General features: G+C 47.1%; 1 protein-coding gene across 9 annotated transcripts in view; it reads right to left on the bottom strand.

The window, feature by feature from the left end:
- spef2 (sperm flagellar 2) overlaps positions 1–20,929 on the bottom strand; it is a 216,674-nt gene that overhangs the window by 162,716 nt on the left and 33,029 nt on the right. For all 9 annotated transcript variants that reach the window (XM_072257490.1, XM_072257494.1, XM_072257495.1 and 6 more), the window contains exons 4-10: positions 16,978–17,148; positions 16,407–16,547; positions 14,506–14,585; positions 10,712–10,904; positions 9,861–10,049; positions 9,023–9,210; positions 7,580–7,748 (exon numbers count right to left, since the gene is read on the bottom strand). In XM_072257490.1, the coding sequence (XP_072113591.1) occupies positions 7,580–7,748; positions 9,023–9,210; positions 9,861–10,049; positions 10,712–10,904; positions 14,506–14,585; positions 16,407–16,547; positions 16,978–17,148 (1,131 nt within the window). The remainder of the gene's footprint in view (positions 1–7,579; positions 7,749–9,022; positions 9,211–9,860; positions 10,050–10,711; positions 10,905–14,505; positions 14,586–16,406; positions 16,548–16,977; positions 17,149–20,929) is intronic.

The raw sequence follows: 20,929 nt of genomic DNA, 5'->3' as shown, positions 1-20,929 counted from the left end.
AGCAGTATACCGGACACTCAAGGGTGGCAGGGAAGAGAAGCGTGCGCAGTCACAATTATGACAGAGAAAGTACTCAGGAAGCTGAATAGTCTAAGGGTAGATAAATCTCCCGGACCAGATGGAATGCACCCTCGTGTTCTGAAGGAAGTAGCTGTGGAGATTGCGGAGGCATTTGTGATGATCTTTCAAAAGTCGATAGATTCTGGCATGGTCCCGGAGGACTGGAAGATTGCAAACGTCACTCCACTATTTAAGAAGGGGGCAAGGAAGCAAAAAGGAAATTATAGACCTGTTAGCTTGACATCGGTGGTTGGGAAGTTGTTGGAGTCCATTATCAAGGATGAGGTTACAGAGTATCTGGAGGCATATGGCAACATCAGCAGAACTCAGCATTGTTTCCTTAAAGGAAAATCCTGCCTGACAAACCTATTGCAATTTTTTGAGGAAATTACAAGTAGGCTAGACAAGAGAGGTGCAGTGGATGTTGTATATTTGGATTTTCAGAAGGCCTTTGACAAGGTGCCGCACATGAGGCTACTAAACAAGATAAGATCCCATGGAATTACGGGAAAGTTACATACGTGGATAGAGCGTTGGCTGATTGACAGGAACCAGAGAGTGGGAATAAAGGGATCCTATTCTGGTTGGCTGCCGGTTACCAGTGGTGTTCCACAGGGGTCCATGTTGGGGCCGCTTCTTTTTACATTGTACATCAACGATTTGGATTATGGAATAGATGGCTTTGTGGCTAAGTTTGCTGATGACACAAAGATAGGTGGAGGGGCCAATAGTGCTGACGAAACGGAGAGTCTGCAGAGGGACTTGGAAGATTGGAAGAATGGGCAAAGAAGTGGCAAATGAAATACAATGTTGCAAAGTATATGGTTATGCACTTTGGTAGAAGAAATAAACGGGCAGACTATTATCTAAATGGGGAGAGAATTCAAAGTTCTGAGATGCAACGGGATTTGGGAGTCCTCGTACAGGATACCCTTAAAGTTAACCCCCAGGTTGAGTTGGTGGTGAAGAAGGCGAATGCAACGTTGGCATTCATTTCGAGAGGAATAGAGTATAGGAGCAGGGATGTGATGTTGAGGCTCTATAAAGCACTGGTGAGACTTGGAGTACTGTGTGCAGTTTTGGGCTCCTTATTTAAGAAAGGATGTGCTGACGTCGGAGAGGGTTCAGAGAAGATTCACTAGAATGATTCTGGGAATGAGAGCGTTAACATATGAGGAACGTTTGACTGCTCTTGGATTGTACTCCTCAGAGTTTAGAAGATTGAGAAGGGACCTCATAGAAACATTTTGAATGTTAAAACGCATGGACAGAGTGGATGTGGCAAAGTTGTTTCCCATGATGGGGGAGTCTGGTACGAGAGGACATGACTTAAGGATTGAAGGGCACCCATTCAGAACAGAGATGCGAAGGAATTTTTTTAGCCAGAGGGTGGTGAATCTATGGAACTTGTTGCCATGGGCGGCAGTGGAGGCCAAGTCATTGGGTGTATTTATAGCAGAGATTGATAGGTATCTGAGTAGCCAGGGCATCAAAGGTTATGGTGAGAAGGCGGGGAAGTGGGACTAAATGGGAGAATGGATCAGCTCATGATAAAATGGTGGAGCAGATTTAATGGGCCAAATGGCCGACTTCTGCTCCTTTGTCTTATGGTCTCCAACACCAGCACATTTCTTCTAAGATGAAGGGCCCAAAACTGTTCACAATACTCAAAGTGAGGCCTCATCATTGCTTTATAAAGCATCACATCACTGCACTTGTATTCTATACTTCTTGAAATGAATGCTAACATTGCATTTGCCTTCCTCACCACCGACTCAACCTGCAAGTTAACCTTTAGAGTGTTCTGCACAAGGTCTCTCAAGTCCCTTCGCATCTCAGATTTTTGGATTTTCTCCCCATCGAGAAAATAGTCCGCACATTTATTTCCACGACCAAAGTGCATGGCCATGCATTTTCCAACATTGTATTTCATTTGCCACTTTCTTGCCCATTCTCTGAATCCATTTAAGTCCTACTGCAGCCTACCAGTTTCCTCAACAACTGGTACTTCTGCAAACTTGGCAACAAAGCCACCTATTTCATCATCTGAATCATTTATATACAGCATAAAAAGAAGTAGTTCCAACACCGACCCCTGCAGAACACCACTAGTCACTGGCAGCCAACAAGACAAGGCTCCTTTTATTCCCACTCACTGCTGCCTTCTAATCAGCCAATGCTCTGACCATGTTAGTAACTTTCCTGTAATACTACAGGCTCTTAACTTGGTAAGCAGCCTCATGTCTGGTATCTTGTCAAAGGCCTTCTGAAAGTCCAAACATGCAACATCCACTGTATTCCCTTTACCTATCCTACTTGTAATCTCCTCAAAGAATTCCAACAGGTTCATCCGGCAGATTTTTTCCAATGATTTTTGAAAGATGATTTCTAATGCCACCACAATCTCTAACACTACCTCTTTCAGGACCCTAGGGTGCAGTTCACCTGGTCCAGGTGACTTCTGTAACTTTAGGTCTTTCAGCTTTTTGAGCACCTTCTCTCTTGTAATAGTAACTGCACTCACTTCTCTTCCTTTACACACTACAACATCTGGCACAATGCTAGTGTCTTCCACAGTGAAGACTGATGCAAAATACTCATTTAGTTCATCAGCCCTCTCCTTGTCACCTGCTATTATTTCTCTTGCCTCATTTTCTAGTGGTCCTATATCCACTCTCATCTCTCTTTTATTTTTAACATACTTGACAAAACATTTACTATCCACTTTGATATTATTTTATAAATTGTTTTCATATTCTATCTTTTCCCTTCTAATGATTTGTTTAGTTGCTCTCTGTAGGATTTTAAAAACTTCTCAATCCTCTACCTTATAAATTTTGCTTTGTTGTATGCCGTCTCTTTTGTTTTTACATTAGCATTGACTTCCCTTGTCAGCCACAAGTACCATTTGAGTTGCGAGAGGAGGGATAAGCAAGTGATAGAGAAGGGACACGCTCAGACCAATTGTTTGAGATGTGTCTATTTTAATGCAAGGAGTATTATGAACAAAAAGGATGAGCTTAGAGCATGGATCAGTACTTGGAGCTATGATGTTCTGGACATTACAGAGACTTGGATGGCTCATGGGTAGGAATGGTTACTTCGAGTGCCAGGCTTTCAATGTTTCAGAAAGGACAAGGAGGGAGGCAAAGGAGGTGGAGGTGTGGCACTGCTGATCAGAGATAGTGTCACGGCTGCAGAAAAGGAGAACATCATAGAACGGTTGTCCACTGAGACTCTGTGGGTGGAAGTTAAGAACAGTAAGGGGTTAATAACTCCATAGGGTGTTTTTAATAGACCACCCAAGAGTAATAGGGACAATGAGGGGCTGATAGGGAGACAGATTCTGGAAGGTGTAATAATAACAGAGTTGTCGTGGTGGGAGATTTTAATTTCCCAAATATCAATTGGCATCTCCCTAGAGCAAGGGGTTGAGATGGGGTGGAGTTTGTTAGGTTTGTTCAGGAAGGTTTCTTGACACATTATATAGATAAGCTGACAAGAAAAGAGGCTGTACTTGATCTGGTATTGGGAAATGACCCTGGTCAGGTGTCAGATCTCTCAGTGGGAGAGCATTTTGGAGATAGTGATAACAATTCTATCTCCTTTACCACAGCAGTGGAGAGCGCTAGGAACAGACAAGTTAGGAAAGCGTTTAACTGGAGTAAGGGGAAATATGTGGCTATTAGGCAGGAACTTGGAAGCATAAATTGGGAATGGCAGAAATGTGGCAAATGTTCAGGGGATATTTGCGTGGAGTTCTGCAAAGGTACGTTCCAATGAGACAGGGAAAAGATGGTAAGGTACAGGAACCGTGGTGTACAAAGGCTGTTGTAAATCTAGTCAAGAAGAAAATAAAAGCTTACTTAAGGTTCAAAAAGCTAGGTAATGATAGAGATCTAGAAGATTATAAGGCTAGCAGGAAAGAGCTTAAGAATGAAATTAGAAGAGACAAAAGGGGCTATGAGAAGCCCTTGGTGAGCAGGATTGAGGAAAACCCCAAGGCATTCGACAAGTATGTGAAGAGCAAGAGGATAAGATGTGAAAGAATAAGACCAATCAAGTGTGATAGTGGAAAAGTGTGTATGGAACCAGAGGAGATAGCAAAGGTACTTAATGAATACTTTGCTTGAGTATTCAGTACAGAAAAGGATCTAGGTGATTGTGGACTGAAAAGCTTGAGCATATAGATATTAAGAAAGTGGGTGTGCTGGAACTTTTGGAAAGCATCAAATTGGATAAGTCACTGGGACTGGACGAGATGTACCCTAGGCTACTGTGGGAGGTGAGGGAGGAGATTGCTGAGCCTCTGGTGATGATCTTTGCATCATCAATGGGGACGGGAGAGGTTCCAGAGGATTGGAGGGTTGCGGATGTTGTTCCCTTATTCAAGAAAGGGAGTAGAGATATCCCAGAAAATTATAGCCCAGTGAGTCTTAATTCAGTGGTTGGTAAGTTGATGGAGAAGATCCTGAGAGGCAGGATTTATGAACATTTGTTCAGGCATAATATGATTAGGAATAGTCAGCATGGTTTTGTCAAAGGCAGGTCGTGCCTTACAAGCCTGATTGTATTTTTTGAGGATGTGACAAAACACACTGATGAGGGTAGAGCAGTAGATGTAGTGTATAAGGATTTCAGCAAGGCATTTGATAAGGTACCCCATGCATGGTTTATTGAGAAAGTAAGGAGGCATGGGATCCTATGGTCATTGCTTTGTGGATCCAGAATTGGCTTGCCCACAGAAGGCAAAGATTGGTTGTAGACGGGACATATTCTGCATGGAGGTCGGTGACCAGTGGTGTGCCTCAGGGATCTGTTCTGGGATCCTTACTCTTCGTGATTTTTATAAATGACCTGGATGAGGAAGTGGAGGGATAGGTTAGTAAGTTTGCTGATGACACAAAGGTTGGAGGTGTTGTGGATAGCGTGGAGGGCTGTCAGAGGTTACAGCGGGACATTGATAGGATGCAAAAGTGGCAGATGGAGTTCAACCCAGATAAGTGTGAGGTGGTTCATTTTGGTAGGTCAAATATGATGGCAGAATATAGCATTAGTGATAAAACTCTTGACAGTGTGGAGGATCAGAGGGATCTTGGGGTCGAAGTCCATAGGTCACTCATTTGACTCTGTGGTTAAGGCATACGATGCATTGGTCTTCATCAATCATGGGATTGAGTTTAAGAGCCGAGAGGTAATGTTGCAGCTATATAGGACCCTGGTCAGACCCCACTTGGAGTACTGTGCTCAGTTCTAGTCGCCTCACTGCAGGAAGGATGTGGAAACCATAGAAAAGGTGCAGAGGAGATTTACAAGGACGTTGCCTGGATTGGGAAGCATGCCTTATGAGAATAGGTTGAATGAACTCGGCCTTTTCTCCTTGGAGCTACGATAGAGCTGATAGAGATGTATAAGATAATGAGAGGCATTGATCGTGTGGATGGTCAAAGGCTTTTTCCCAGGGCTGAAATGGCTAACATGAGAGGGCAGAGTTTAGGTCCTTGGAAGGAGGTACAGAGGAGATTTCAGGGGCACGTTTTTTTTTTTTACGCAGAGAGTGGTGAGTGCATGGAATGTGCTGCCAACAGCGGTGGTGGAAGCAGGTATGAAAGGGTCTTTTAAGAGACTCCTGGATAGGTACATGGAGCTTAGAAAAATAGAGGGCCATGAGTAACCCGAGGTAATTTCTAAAGTAAGGACATGTTCAGTACAGTTTTATGGGCCAAAGGGCCTGTATTGTGCTGTAGGTTTTCTATCTTTCTATGTTTCCTAACCTCTCTGCCTACCTTGTATCCTTCCGATACTACGTGTAACCTTGGACATTCAGCTCCCAACTACAACCATCCTTCAGCCATGATTCAGTGATGGCCACAACATCATACCTCACAATCTGTAATAGTGCAACAAGATCATCCACCGCATTGAGATACAACACCTTGAGTACCGAATTTGCTACCCTTTTTGATTCTGCATTCCTGATATACTGATACCTTGTTGGCTGCAACTATGTCCCATCACCTGCCTGCTCTTCCTGACAGTTTGACTGCATGCTATCTTTATCTTTTTACCATCCGTCCTATCCTGAGTCCCATCACTCTGGTTCCCACACCCCGGCCAAATTTATTTGAACCCTCCCAAACAGCTCTAGTCTGTGTGAGGAGTGGTGCCCCACACAGACTTCCAATATGCGCCTTGTAAGGCATGAAAATGCCTGACGCAGGCCTCTCATGGTCTGAGTTGACGTTCCCCTCCCCCCCCCAAAACATCTCTAATAATCCTGCCAGTGAGAATATTGGTCCCCTCATGTTCAGGTGCAAGCTGTCACTTTTGAAGAGGTCATACCTCCCCCAGAAGAGATCCCAATGATCCAAGAACCTGAAGCCCTGCCCCTGCACCAGCTTCTCAGACACGCATTTATCTGCCAAATCATCCTGTTTCTACCCTCACTGGTATGTGGCTCAGGCAGCAATCCAGAAATTACTATCTGGGAGGTCCTGCTTCTCAGCTTTCTACCTAGCTCTCTAAAATCTCTTTTCAGGACCTCTTGGCTTTTCCTTCCTTTATCATTGGTACCAATATGTACCAAGACATCTGGCTGCTCTCATGCCCTCTCCAAAATGTTGTGGATGAAATCTGAGATGTCCCTGACCCTGGCACCTGGGAGGCAACATACCATCCGGGTGTCCCGTTCACGTCCACAGAATCTCCTGTCTGTTCCCCTCACTATTGAGTCCCCTATCACTACCGCTCCCTTCTTCTCCCTCTTTCCCTTCTGCACACGGACCCATGCTCAGTGCCTGTAACCCAGTCGCCGTGGCATTCTCCCGGGAGGTCATCCCCTACAACAGTATCCAAAGCAGTATACTTGTTTTTGAGGGGTGCTCTGTGCTAACTGCCTATTCACCTTTCCATTTCTCCTGACAGTCACCTAGCTACTCGCCTCCTGCAACTTCAGTGTGACTACTTCCCTGTAATTCTGATCAATAATCTCCTCGCTCTCCCATACAAGCCAAAAGTCTTCCAGCTGCTGATCCAGATCCCTAACACAAATAATTGTCAACATTGCATTTGCCTTCTTTACCACAGACTCAATCTGTAAATTAACCTTCTGGGAGTTTTGCACGAGGACTCCTCAGTCCCTCTGCACCTCTGATGTTTGAACCTTCTCCCCATTGTGATAATATTCTACACTGTTGTTCCTTTACCAAAATGCATGATCATACATTTCCCAACACTGTATTCCATCTGTCACTTTCTTGCCCAATCCTCCAATTGTCTAAGTCCTGCGGCAATTGCATTGCTTCCTCAGCGCTACCTACCTCATCATCTTTGCCTTCCTGCCTGTCCTTTCAAAACAAAGCCCCGCCCGCGGTCACACCGTGACACAGCCCCCGCCCGCGATCACACCGTGACACAGCCCCCGCCCGCGATCACACCGTGACACAGCAACGGACTGGAATCCACCTCGTACGCAGGGGTGATGGACTGAGCTGTGTTCGGATGGTATTAATATTAATACCTGGTAATCTTCATAATCCTGCGAGTTGAGTAAGTGCATCTTGGCCTGCTCAATGCTATCCACCGCTCTCTCGCCTGAAGCCTCAAGCTGTGCATCTGGTTGATCATAGATGGGCATCTGCGTGAAGAACAGCTCCTTCCACTCTCTCATCAGCTTGTTTGGAATCAAACTGTGGGGGTGAATACATTTTACACTGGAACAAACACCAACCTCGACAGCAGGGGACTCTGCTCATTCCTTTCCCACTCTCGCATATACTTCCCGCGGAGCAGGTTACGGACAAGAGTGAGTACAGGGGAGAGAAATGCGGTATCTGGCAGATGGAATTCAATCCAGTAAAATGTGAAGTGATTCAGTTTGCAAGGTTGAATTTAAAGGCAGAATACAGATTTAATGGCAGGATTCCTAGAAGTGTGGAGGAACCGAGGGATCTATTCCATAGATCACTCAAAGTGGCAGCACAAGTTGATAGAGTGGTTAAGAAGGCATACAGCATATGGGCCTACATTAGTCAGGGGATTGAGACCTACACAAATGAGATAAGTTGCAGCTTTATAGACCACACTTGGAATATTGTTTTTAGTTCTGGTCATCTCATAGGAAGGATGTGGAGGCAGAGGAGATTGACCAGGATGCTGCCTGGAATAAAGAGGTAGTCTTACGAGGATAGGTTGAGTGAGCAAGGGGTTTTCTTGTTGGAGTGAACAAGGATGAGAGGTGACATGATACAATGTGTCAGGTGGGTGATGGATGGTTGGGGAGGGTGTCTGGTGGGTGATGAATGTGTCGGGTAGGTGTTGGGTAGGGATTGTGACAAGTGGGGATTGTGACAGATGATGAATGTGTCGCATGGGTGACTGGTAGGGACGGTGACGGGCGGGGAGGATGACGGATGAATGCGTCAGGTGGGTGATGGGTGCGGAGGGTGAGTGATGGATGAGGAGGCCAAGGATGATAAATGTGTCAGATGGGAGGGATGGGTGAGGAAGATGGGGTGGGTCGGGGTGATTGGTGGGGTGGTGTGGGTGAGATGAAAGTAATGAGATACAGTGAAGAATGGGTGAGAGGAGGGGGGTTGAGGGATTGGGATGGGAGAGAGGAGTGGGGTTAAGGGATTGGGATGGGTGAGGAGTGGGGTTGAGGGATTGGGATGGGTGAGAGGAGGGGGGTTGAGGGATTAGGATGGGTGAGGGATTGAGGGATTCGGATGGGTGAGGAGTGGGGTTGAGGGATTGGGATGGGTGAGGAGTGGGGTTGAGGGATTGGGATGGGAGGGGGGGTTGAGGGATTGGGATGGGAGAGAGGAGAGGGGTTGAGGGATTAGGATGGGTGAGGGATTGAGGGATTGGGATGGGTGAGGAGTGGGGTTGAGGGATTAGTATGGGTGAGGAGTGGGGTTGAGGGATTAGGCTGCCCCTGTCCGAGTGCAGTGTGCTCACCTACCCAACACAGAGCTCTCTGTACTCAGCCACCTTGGTGACCAGGTCGAGGATATGTGTCACCACCTCCTGGCACAGGTGGTAATATTTGCGGTATCGTCGCTCAGCCCTCTCCACCATCAGCTGCTCATGCACTTCCCGTTCCTGCTCCATTCTCTCTCCCTGCTCCACTCTCTCCTGTCTCGCCAGAATCTGCGGGCAGTCGCATAGACACACACATCAGCGAGGGGGAGAAGCAAGTAAAGGAGGGTGGTCACTGTAGGTGGGTGGGGAAGAGGTTGTGACTACAATTGCGGCAACCACCATCGGCGGGAAACTCTCAGCAGGTCAGGCAGCATCCGTCCACCTAAAGACCACTTACAAATCGGACTCTGGGCAGGAACATGGTCATCAGACATCTGTGGAGAGGAAGCAGGAGATCCCAGTGCAGCAACGACAGGTGACAATGTGGGGGTTGGGGAGAAGTGCATGAGAGGGGGCAAAGAGAAAAAAGTGTAGAGTTCTTTGATTCAAGGTCCCTTCGCTCAACCCACTCACCCCCACCCTCTCTCCAATGAAAACTGAATTGTTTCTCTCTTTCCCAGTTCTGACCAAGAGTCCCGGAATGGAAACTCTCCCCACAGGCGCCGCCTGACGTGCTGAGTGTTTCCTGTGTTCTCTGTTTGCAGTCCCTGGCAGTGTTTAAGACTGGAGAGGGTTCCTTTTCTCACCTCCCACCCACAATATGTATGAGGCCACTCAGCCCATTGGACCTGGCCTGGCAGCCTGCCCGTGAGATGGCATCAGTCCCACTGCTGACAGGGAACTGTCTGGTGCTTGGAGGATGAGGCTATCCAACGTACTTCCTCTCGGTCCAGTGCCTGCCGGAACTCCTTCAGCCGCTGCTCCTCATACTGCTTCTCGCGGAAAAAGCGGTTCTGCTCCATGACGTGCTTCTCATGGCGAGCGTGCACGAGCTGCACGGTGACCCGGCGCTCCTGCAGAGACTGTCGCATCAGCCTGTTGACCAGTTCCTCCTCCCGGTACACCTCCTGGTGGCAGAGCACAGCGTCAGGGCAGCAGAGTAGAAACATACACCCTGTCCCACACACTCCCATTCCACCCCAGGGTGTTCAGCTTCCCCAGCTCACCCTGTCCCACCCGCTCACTGCCTCGCAGTGCTCAGCTTCCCCAGCTCACCCTGTCCCACCCGCTCACTGCCTCGCAGTGCTCAGCTTCCCCAGCTCACCCTGTCCCACCCGCTCACTGCCTCGCGGAGGTCAGCTTACTCAGCTCACCCTGTCCCACTCACTCCCATTCCACCTCAGGGTGCTCAGCTTCCCCAGCTCACCCTGTCCCACCTGCTCACTGCCTCGCGGAGGTCAGCTTACTCAGCTCACCCTGTCCCACTCACTCCCATTCCACCCCAGGGTGCTCAGCTTCCCCAGCTCACCCTGTCCCACCCGCTCACTGCCTTGCGGAGGTCAGCTTCCCCAGCTCACCCTGTCCTACAACCCACTCACTATCCCACTTCCATTGATTCTTCCACTCCCCCATCCAGCCTACCCAATCCCAACTACTCCATACCCTCACTCATTCCTTTCCATCACCTCCTCCTCCTTTCCTCACCCCCTCATTGGCCAGTTGCCCTTCCCTTTGCCCCTGTTCTGCCCCATAGTCTAGTGCCAGGCTTGTCTCTGTTCACTCCTCCCACCTCCTGGGCCTCATGTGCCTCCAACAGCTCCAACATGACTCTGCGCCGCCTCTTCTCGCGTTCCCTCCGAGCCCGCCTGTCCTCCTTGAGTCGAGTGCGGACGTTCTCGATGAAGCTTTGTCCCTCCTGCACTCTGGTGCAGGGGCTACTGAGCACGTGTGGGGGCCCAGCTCTGCCCGGCAGGTTCAGGCTGCTGAACATCAATTTGGATCTGTTACTCAACGTGTCGCACCTCTTGCAATGGCCTAGCATCCCTCTCCCCCACAGCCCACACCACCCAGCTGCTCAGGTGTTTGTCCATGTCCGTAATATTTCACATCTGCCAGTACTGTCACTTCTGGGGCTTGCAACCTCTCCCATTCCCCTCCACCAGCTACAGCAACCTCTACCCACTGGCAATTATTTTGTCTGATTCTCCACTTTCCCGCCACTGGAAACCATTTCCTTTTTGTTTTGTTCAAGACTTTTAAGTATATAAAGGGTAAAAGAGAGTCAAGGGTAGATATAGGACCAATACAAAATGATGCTGGAGATACTGTAATGAGAGATGCAGAGATGCAGAGGAACTGAATGCGTATTTTGCGTCAGTTTTCACCGTGGAAGACATCTGCAGTATACCGGACATTCAAGAGTGTCAGGGAAGTGAAGTACATGCAATGAAAATTACGACTGAGAAGGTGCTCAGGAAGCTTAATGGTCTGAGGGTGGATAAATCTCCTGGACCTGATGGAATGAACCCTCGGGTTCTGAAGGCAGTAACTGGAGAAATTGTGGAGGCATTAACAATGATCTTTCATGAATTGATAGATTCTGGCATTGTATCGGATGACTGGAAAATTGCAAGTGTTACTCTGCTATTTAAGAAGGGTGGGAGGCAACAAAGGGAAACTACAGGCCTGTTTGCTTGAAATCAGTGGTTGGGAAGTTGTTGGAATCGATTGTTAGGGATAAGATTATGAAGTACCTGGAGAAAAAATGACAAGATATGCCAAAGCCAGCATGGTTTTCTGAAAGGAAAATCCTGCCTGACTAACCTACTGCAATTCTTTGAGGAAATTATAAACAGGCTAGACAAAAGAGATGCAGTAGACGTGGTGTATGGATTTTCAGAAGGCCTTTGACAAGGTGCCACACATGAAGCTGCTTAGCAAGATAAGAGCCCATGGAATTACAGGGGAGCCCATGGGTGGAGCATTGGCTGGTAGGCAGAAAACAGAGAGTGGGAATAAAGGGATCCTGTTCTGGCTGGCTGCCGGTTACTAGTGGAGTTCCACAGGAGTCGGTGTTGGGACCGCTGCTTTTTGAGATGTACGTCAATGATTTGGACTACGGTATTAATGGATTTGTGGTTAAATTTGCCGATGATACAAAGATAGGTGGAGAAGCGGGTAGTGTTGAGGAAACAGTCAGTCTGCAGAGAGACTTAGGTAGTTTAGGGAAATGGGCAAAGAAGTGGCAAATGAAATACAATGTTGGAAAGTGTATGGTCATACACTTCAGTGGTACAGAAGATGAATGCAATGTTGGCATTCATTTCTAGAGGTATAGAATATAAGAGCAGGGATGTTATGTTGAAGCTCTATCAGGCACTCATGAAACCACACGGAGTATTGTGTGCAGTTTTGGGCTCCTTATTTTAGAATGGATATACTGACATTGGAGCAGGTTCAGAGAAGATTCACGAGAATGATTCCAGGAATGAAAGGGTTACCATATGAGAAACGTCTGGCAGCTCTTGGGCTGTATTCCCTGGTGTTCAGGAGAATGAGGGGGGATCTCATAGAAACATTCCAGATGTTAAAAGGCTTGAAAAGATTAGATATGCAAAGTTATTTCCCATAGTAGGGGATTCTAGGACAAGAGGGCACGACTTCAGGGTTGAAAGATGTCCACTTAGAACAGAGCCGTGGAGAAATTACTTCAGTCAGAGGGTGGTAAATCTGTGGAATTTGTTGCCACGAGCTGTGGAGGCTAAGTCTTTGGGTACATTTAAGGCAGAGATAGATAGGTTCTTGATTAGCTGGGGCATCAAAGGGTATGGGGAGAAAGCAGGGGAGTGGGGATGACTAGAAGAATTGGATCAGCCCGCAACTGAATGGCAGAGCAGACTCGATGGGCTGAATGGCCTACTTCTGCTCCTATATCTTATGGTCTTATGGAACTGCAAACATCCCTGTCCTGAGTCACCTTTAAGATTCATTGCTGCTAACACACCGAGCTACTCCAATCCCACACTGAGATCATTTGCAGGGATTCCAAGTTAATCTGTCTGTCAGAGAGGCTCAGTGTCGGTATTTGTCCAACAGACTGTCCCAGACACCCAGTTTCTTTGTCTAACACTCTGATTATCTGCAACAGTGAACCAGGATATGCCATCTTCTCATTGCTACCATCAAGGAGGTGGTACAGGAGCCTGAATACTCAGTGTTTCAGAAACAGTTCTTCCTCTCCATCATCAGATTTTTGAGTAGACAATGGACCCATGTACACTAGCTCACTACTTTTTTTTGCTATCTTTTTACACTAATTATTTAACTTTTGTATCCATTTCTTATTGTAATTTATAGCTTTTTAAAATTATGTATTGTAATGTTCTGCTGCCATGAAGCAACAAATCTCACAACATCTGCCAGTGATACTGAACCTGATTCTGAAGCATGTAGGTCTGTCAGATGCCATTGTGCCTGGATCTGGATCAGGGACCGCCTGGGTGGACTGTCCCTTGGTCTCTCTGTGGGCAGTGTGTGTGAACCTTCACTGGACCGTGCCAGGCTGATACTGCCGTAAGCGTGAGGGCCGCCTGTCAGGACTGTCTCTGGCTCTCTCCATAGGCAGTGTCTGTCACCATTCCAGGACGGACAGCTGTGAATCTATTATTGCTACTGTTTAACAGCATCAGGGAACCAGGTTCAATCCTGACCTCCTGCGGTCTCGTGGAGTTTGCACATCGTCCTTGCGACTTCAGCTCTAGCACCTGGCCACATCCCAAATGGGCAAGTTAATTAACTGCATAATCCTGGTGCACATGGAAGTAAACTTGGGAATGAGATTGATGGGATCTGAGATCCAATGTACCCCCAGTGGGTCAAATGGCTTTCATGTGTAATGACTGGCTGCACCAAAGCCCTTGAACGAAAACTTCGAGAAAAAGTACGGCACAACCATCATGGGTAAAGCCCTCCCCACCAGTAAGCACATCAACACAAAGCTTTGTCACTGGAAAGCAGCATCCATCATCAAGATCCCCACCAAACGGGACACGCTCTCTTCTCGCTGCTGCCACCAGGAAGATACAGAAGCTTCATGACTCACCGCCAGGTTCAGGAACAGCTACTACCCCTCAACCATCAGGCTTCTGAACCAGAGGGGATAACCTCACTCAACTTCACTTGCCCCATTACTGAACTGTTCCCATAAGCTTTGAACACATTTTCAAGGACTCTTCATCTCATGTTCTCGATATTTATTGCCTATATACATTATTTATTATTATTTCTTGGTTTTTGTATTTGCACACTTTGATGTCTTTTGCACACTGGTTGAACGCTGTCTTTCTATTATGGTTATTATTCCTTTTGGACTTACTGAGTATGCCCACAAGAAAATGAATTTCAGGTTTGTATATGGTACTTTGATAATAAATTTACTTTGGAATTTGAAGAAAACAAGTATGTTTGTTTCTGTGTGTCCATTACACTGTGTCCTTGTCTGGAATGATTGCTGGGACAGCGTCTCCCACCACTTGTTGGGTGAGCTGCTGAGTTTGTGTTGCTTCTTTCAGTTCTGGTGCTTACCTCTCACTCTCCTCTTCACCTCCAGCAGGTGTCAGGTTCTTCAGTATCTTCTCAAATTTTGTAATCTCGTTGTTGAACATCTGAAATCATATAGCACAGTCAGTGCACAGGTACCAAGCTCAGTCCCTCATTCCTCCACTAACTGGAGTTAGACCTACACCTCAACATCTGACCCGAAATAACACCTTCCCCTCCATCACAGACCCCATACTCACTGGCCAACTTGGACAGTCCTGCAGCCACCCCCCAGCCCACCCCCCTTCACAGGTCCTACCTATCCACCCTGACTACCTCCCCTTCACATTCAATGGCAAGTCCTCGGCATCAGGTTCCTGGTGTCATCACTGAGAGAAACTCAGTTAGACCAGGCACACAAATACTGTGGATACAACAGTAGGTCAGAGACTGGCGATCCAAAGTGAGTGATTAATCTCCTGATGACCCAAGGTTTTTCCACCATTTACAAAGCACGAGCCAGCAGAGAGATGGAATTCTTGACACATTTTGGGATGGAAACTAAATCCCAGCCTTGCACCAATAGTCAGAGCCTGAGGCTACAGGCTCCTAAACATCATCAACAACAACTTCAAAGGCAACACAAACTTTTGGCTTTTACTTAATTAACAATAAATCCTAAACCAAAACCTCTGCCCCATAGTTCTGATGCACCTCCTGGTCCCCAAGTGCTCCACATACAGTATTATTACCCATCCTACTTTCCCCTGTCATGTGTACTCCCTTCCAGTCTCTTTCCCCTAGCTCTCTATTCATGTTCCCTACCTCTATCACATTAGCCCTCTATTCGTGTTCCCCACCTCTATCACATTAGCCCTCTATTCATGTTCCCTACCCCTATGACCCTAGCCCTCTATTCATGTTCCTTACCCCTATCACCCTAGCTCTCTATTCATGTTCCCTACCCCTATCACCCTAGCTCCCTATTCATGTTCCCTACCCCTATCACCCAGCCCTCTATTCATATTCCTTACCTCTATCACCCTAGCCCTCTATTCATGTTCCCTACCCCTATCACCCTAGCTCCCTATTCATGTTCCCTACCCCTATCACCCTAACCCTCTATTCATGTTCCCTACCCCTATCACCCTAGCTCCCTATTCATGTTCCCAACCCCTATCACCCTAGCCCTCTATTCATATTCCTTACCTCTATCACCCTAGCCCTCTATTCATGTTCCCTACCCCTATCACCCTAGCTCTCTACTCATGTTCCCTACCTCTATCACCCTTCCTTTCTATTCATGTTCCCTACCCCATCACCCTAGATCTCTATACGTGTTCACTACCCCTGTCACCCTACCCTCTGACCTTCCTCTCTATTCGTGTTCACTACCCCATCACTGTAGTTCTCTGATCTTGCTCTCTAATCGTGTTCCTACCCCTCTCACCCTAGCTCCCTATTCATGTTCCTTACCTCTATCACCCTAGCCCTCTATTCGTGTTCCCTACCCTTATCACCCTAGCCCTCTATACGTGTTCCCTACCCCTATCACCGTAGCTCTCTATTTGTGTTCCCTACCCCTATCACTGTAGCTCTCTGACCTTACCCTCTATTTGTGTTCCCTACCCATCACCGTAGCTCTGTATTCATGTTCCCTACCCCCATCACCCTAGCTCTCTATACATGTTCACTTCCTCTATCACCCTAACCTTCTGACCTTCAACTATTATCCTGCATCTCCCCAGTCTATTCTCAGCCTTAAAACCTCACCACATAACACAGCTCCACCATCTGCAAACAGCAGTTTTCAACGGCCTCTGCTCATGTAAATATAGTAATAAAATAGAAATGCTACAGACACTTAGCAAGTCAGGCAACATCTGTGGGGATTATTGTTTCAGGTCAATGACCTCGCATCAGTTTTTATTGCAACAATACCCCACCTCAGCTTCTTTCTTTCTCAGCTCTTGCTTGCGTTTCAAGCTGGTGTTCTCCATTTCACGTGGCATCTTTTTGGAGACAGGGATGATTGATCCCTGCACTTTTTCCATCAACTCTTTGTTCTGCCTCTTTGCTTTATGTAGCTGAAACAAGCAGAGTAAGAGAAGGCTCATCAGGGGAGTGAACAGGAACAATGCAGCTTGCATGAGAGCACAAGTGCTTCAGTGCTTTAATATCTGCTAATCTCTCACACCCCATTTGTTGATCTTTATCCCACTCCCAGATGTTTCCCTCTTGTACACCATTCAATCCATGCTCTGCTCCCATCTCATGCCACTCCCAGTCCCTTCCCAAACCCAGCGTCCTGCTCTCCCCCAGCCTTGTACCATGTTAATGCATGCTCTAATCCAGCCTCGTGCTTTTCTCAGCCTTCGATCTACCCCAGTCTCAATGCCAACTCTTTTCCAGTCCATTCCATTTCTCAATCCCCTGCTATTTTTTCTCCGTTCTCTCTATTTCCCAGTACTGGCTCTTTCCGGGTCAGGCAAATTGCAATTTCCTGTGGATATCCACCATTTCCAAGTGTTGGGTCTGCTGCTCTTCCTGGATGCTCTGTTGCTTCTGCAGCTCCTGTTCATCCTTAAGGGCTGCCTCCTCCTCAACCTCCTTGCCTTTAGCAATGTAGCGGTCAGAAACTCTTTGCAGGGCCATATCAATCTCACGAGGAATCATTGACTTCATACGCTGGAAGACAAGGAAAATTCAGTCAGCAATGGTGCACCAGAGCAGCTCATCATTCAATATTGTTTCTGGAATTGCGAGCAGTGCCCATCACCTAGGTGTCCTTGGGATGGTGAGACGCCTCCCTAAATGCTACAAACTGTGAAGACACCACCACCCCAACAACCAAGACAACATTAGTCATGACTGAATCTGGACAAATCCAATTGCCATGGTAGCCTTGAGTATAATTTCACCAAATGGAATCAGAAAGGTTTCTTAGAGCAATGTAGTGAGGACCCAATCTGGAAACAGACTGTTTTAGATCTGACATGGTGTGGGAGCCATAGAACAGTCAGAAACTCTCTCTCTCTGGCTATCCATCCTATAGGACGATGGTTCTTTTCAGTCAGTTAGTGGGGTTGACCCCACTCCTCAGAAAGGAACAGCCTGTGCATGAATGGATTTTAGGTGAGTAGGGGGTACAGACCCACCCTCTCGACATCCCCTCCCAGATCCAGCGGCATGGTAGGGTCCAAGACAGCTGGGAGAATTTCCATTGCAGTGAATGGCCAGACCAAGTTTCGATGTAAGGGATGCCCTTTCTGCGCTTCATGGCACGTGTTGCTAGATGGCCGTTGACCCTATGAGAGGGTTCATCCACCCTTTGACAGGTCTTATTTTTCGTCTTGCAGGGTGTCTAGCCACCCTCCACAGCAGGCAAGTCTGGTAGGGGAGCCGGTTTAGTCGCCGACCACCCGACCATGCAACAGGTAATACTGGGTTACATGGTACCAGTAGCACTCAGACGCGTGACCTGACGAAAGTCTATGCAGGGGCACAACAAACTCATGAAGAATCATTGACTTCAGACACTTTATGGTCAAGATGGTGCCAGCGAACAATGATTCCTTGGGCAACAGCTTGTAGAGAGCAAATCTATTCAATTATTTTACATTTTCTACACTTTCTGCTTGTTCTTTTTGTCTTGTTTGTGTTATGGAAACTGTTGGAGCCTGTGATGTACTGACTGGAACTCGATTGAGGGTGCTGTGTCAGGAGAGCTTCCTCGTGGAGATTAGAGACGAGGGGCTGAAAAGGTCCGAGAACACAAGCTGGCTTGTGGAAAAGACCAGAGACGAGGCATGAGGTCACGAACAACTCCATCTTGAGGCGACAAGGAAGATTGAAGTGTCAAGGTGAATGCGGAGAGGGTCGGCAATGGCTCCCAACAGAGATGGTCAGCAGCCGATCAGCATGCTTAGCCTAGGTCAGCGGTTACTCCTTACGAAGGACTGAGCTCCTGTGGCTGCTCCCCTCGTACACAGATGAAAAGATGTTCCCAATATTCTGAGATTTATGTGATTATTGAACTGTACTTTATATTGTTTTTTTTCTGTGAGTGAGGAGGTCGGGATTGTTATGCATAGGGACTCAATGATTGTTATTGTGGCTATTTTTTGTTGCGGGGGGAGGGGTATTTTGGGGTCTGCAAGTTTTGTTTCTTTTCTTTTTCATGTCAGGGGGAAGGTGATGATTTTTCTTTCATCAACACCCACAGTACTTCTGTATTTAATGGCTATCTGGAGTAGAAGGTATCAGAGTTATATTGTAGATGCATACTTTGTCAATAAATGTACCTTTGAACCTTCGAATCTTGAAGACAGAATTAACTCATGGCCTTATGGTAAAGAATCCCTTGGGAAAAAATGAGATCATATCATGGTAGAATTTAAAATTCAGCCAGAGGGTAGACACTTGGGCCCAAAACTATTATCATAAATTTTTAAAAAGGCAATTCCAATGGTACAGGGATGGGAGGAAATAGTTCATAAACTCAGCTAAAGATGTAAGCATTTTTATGAAGACAGGCTCCATGAGAAAGATGGACCAAGAAGGTAAGGATGATATGTGGTGGCATCCGTTAGTCTCGCAAGACCATGGATCTGCACCTGGAAAGTCTGGAGTGTCCTTTCCAGGGCGCAGGCCTGGGCAAGGTTGTATGGAAGACCAACAGTTGCCCAAGCAGCAAGTCTCCCCTCTCCACAACACTGAAGTTGTCCAAGGGAAAGGCAATGGCCGATACAGCTTGGCACCAGTGTCGTCGCAGGAGTTGCCAAAGCGAGGTTGAAGGCAACGTCAGACTGCCTGAGGGACTCCAGCTCCGGATTTGTCCTCAGGGTTTACTCCCGAAGCCTTTCCCATGTGTGGGTATGGCCGCAAGGAAGCAGAGGTTTGAAATCAGTTTTTTCCCTCTCTTAGATGGACTGCCTTCCCAGGCTGACGAGCTCCATCTACCTGAAGCACTGGTTTTAAGGCGCTAGGACCCACCTTTGTCCCTTCTCCTGTCAGTAGAAACAGTTCCGCCGGGCTTAGAGGCTAAGCCACACGAGAAGGCCAGGAGTTGGACTTGGTTGTCAGAGGCTATTTGAGGCGAGTGCCGTGAGGAGCACTTTTAGGTAGTGAGGATAGTATATTGAAAGGAAAAGCAACCATGTTGTAAAGATCGGTGATAAATATTAGTAATTATTTCAGAAACCAGAGAAAACATAGAAACATAGAAAATCTAGAGCATAAGACAGGCCCTTTGGCCCACAAAGTTGTGCCGAACATGTCCCTACCTTAGAAATTACTAGAGTTATCCAAAGCCCTCAATTTTTCTAAGCTCCATGTACCTATCCAAAAGCCTCTTAAAAGACCCTATCGTATCCGCCTACGCCACCGTTGCCGGCAGCACATTCCACGCACTCACCACTCTCTGCATAAAAAACTTACCCCTGACATCTCCTCTGTACCTACACCCAAGCACCTTAAACCCGTGCCCTCTTTGGGCAGCCATTTCAGTCCTGGGAAAAAGCCTCTGACTATCCACACGATCAATGCCTCTCATCATCTTATACACCTCTATCAGGTCACCTCTCATCCTCCGTCGCTCAAAGGAGAAAAGGCCATGTTCACTCAACCTGTCTTCATAAGGCATGCCCCCCCAATCCAGGCAACATCCTTGTAAATCTCCTCTGCACCCTTTCTATGGTTTCCACATCCTGCCTGTAGTGAGGCAACCAGAACTGAGCACAGTACTCCAAGTGGGGTCTGACCAGTGTCTTATATAGCTGCAACATTACCCCTCGGCTCCTAAATTCAATTCCATGATTGATGGCCAAAACACTGTATGCCTTCTTAACCACAGACCCGGACCCCAAGATCACTCTGATCCTCCACACTGCCAAGAGTCTTACCATTAATACTATATTCTGCCATCATATTTGATCTACCTAAATGAACCACCTCACACTTATCTGGGTTGAACACCATCTGCCAGTTTTCAGCCCAGTTTTGCATTCCATCAATGTCCTGCTGTAACCTCTGAGGGCCCTCCACCCTATTCACAACACCTCCCACCTTTGTGTCATCAGCAAACTTACTAACCTATCCTTCCACTACCTCATCCAGGTCATTTATAAAAATCACAAAGAGTAGGGGTCCCAGAACAGATCCCTGAGGCATACCACTGGTCACCGACCTCCATGCAGAATACGACCCGTCTACAATCACTCTGTCTTCTGTAGGCAAACCGGTTCTGGATCCACAAAGCAATGTCCCCTTGGATCCCATGCCTCCTTACTTTCTCAATAAGCCTTGCATGGGGTACCTTATCAAATGCCTTGATGAAATCCATATACACTACATCTATTGCTCTTCCTTCATCAATGTGTTTAGTCACATTCTCAAAAAGTTCAATCAGGCTTGTAAGGCACGACCTGCCCTTGACAAAGCCATGCTGATTATTCCTAATCATATTATA

This window comes from Mobula birostris, chromosome 5, assembly GCF_030028105.1.
Source record: "Mobula birostris isolate sMobBir1 chromosome 5, sMobBir1.hap1, whole genome shotgun sequence".
In the NCBI taxonomy this organism is placed as follows: domain Eukaryota; kingdom Metazoa; phylum Chordata; class Chondrichthyes; order Myliobatiformes; family Myliobatidae; genus Mobula; species Mobula birostris.
The sequence above is the reverse complement of the archived record's forward strand: the minus strand, read 5'-3'. Positions and strand labels throughout refer to the sequence as shown.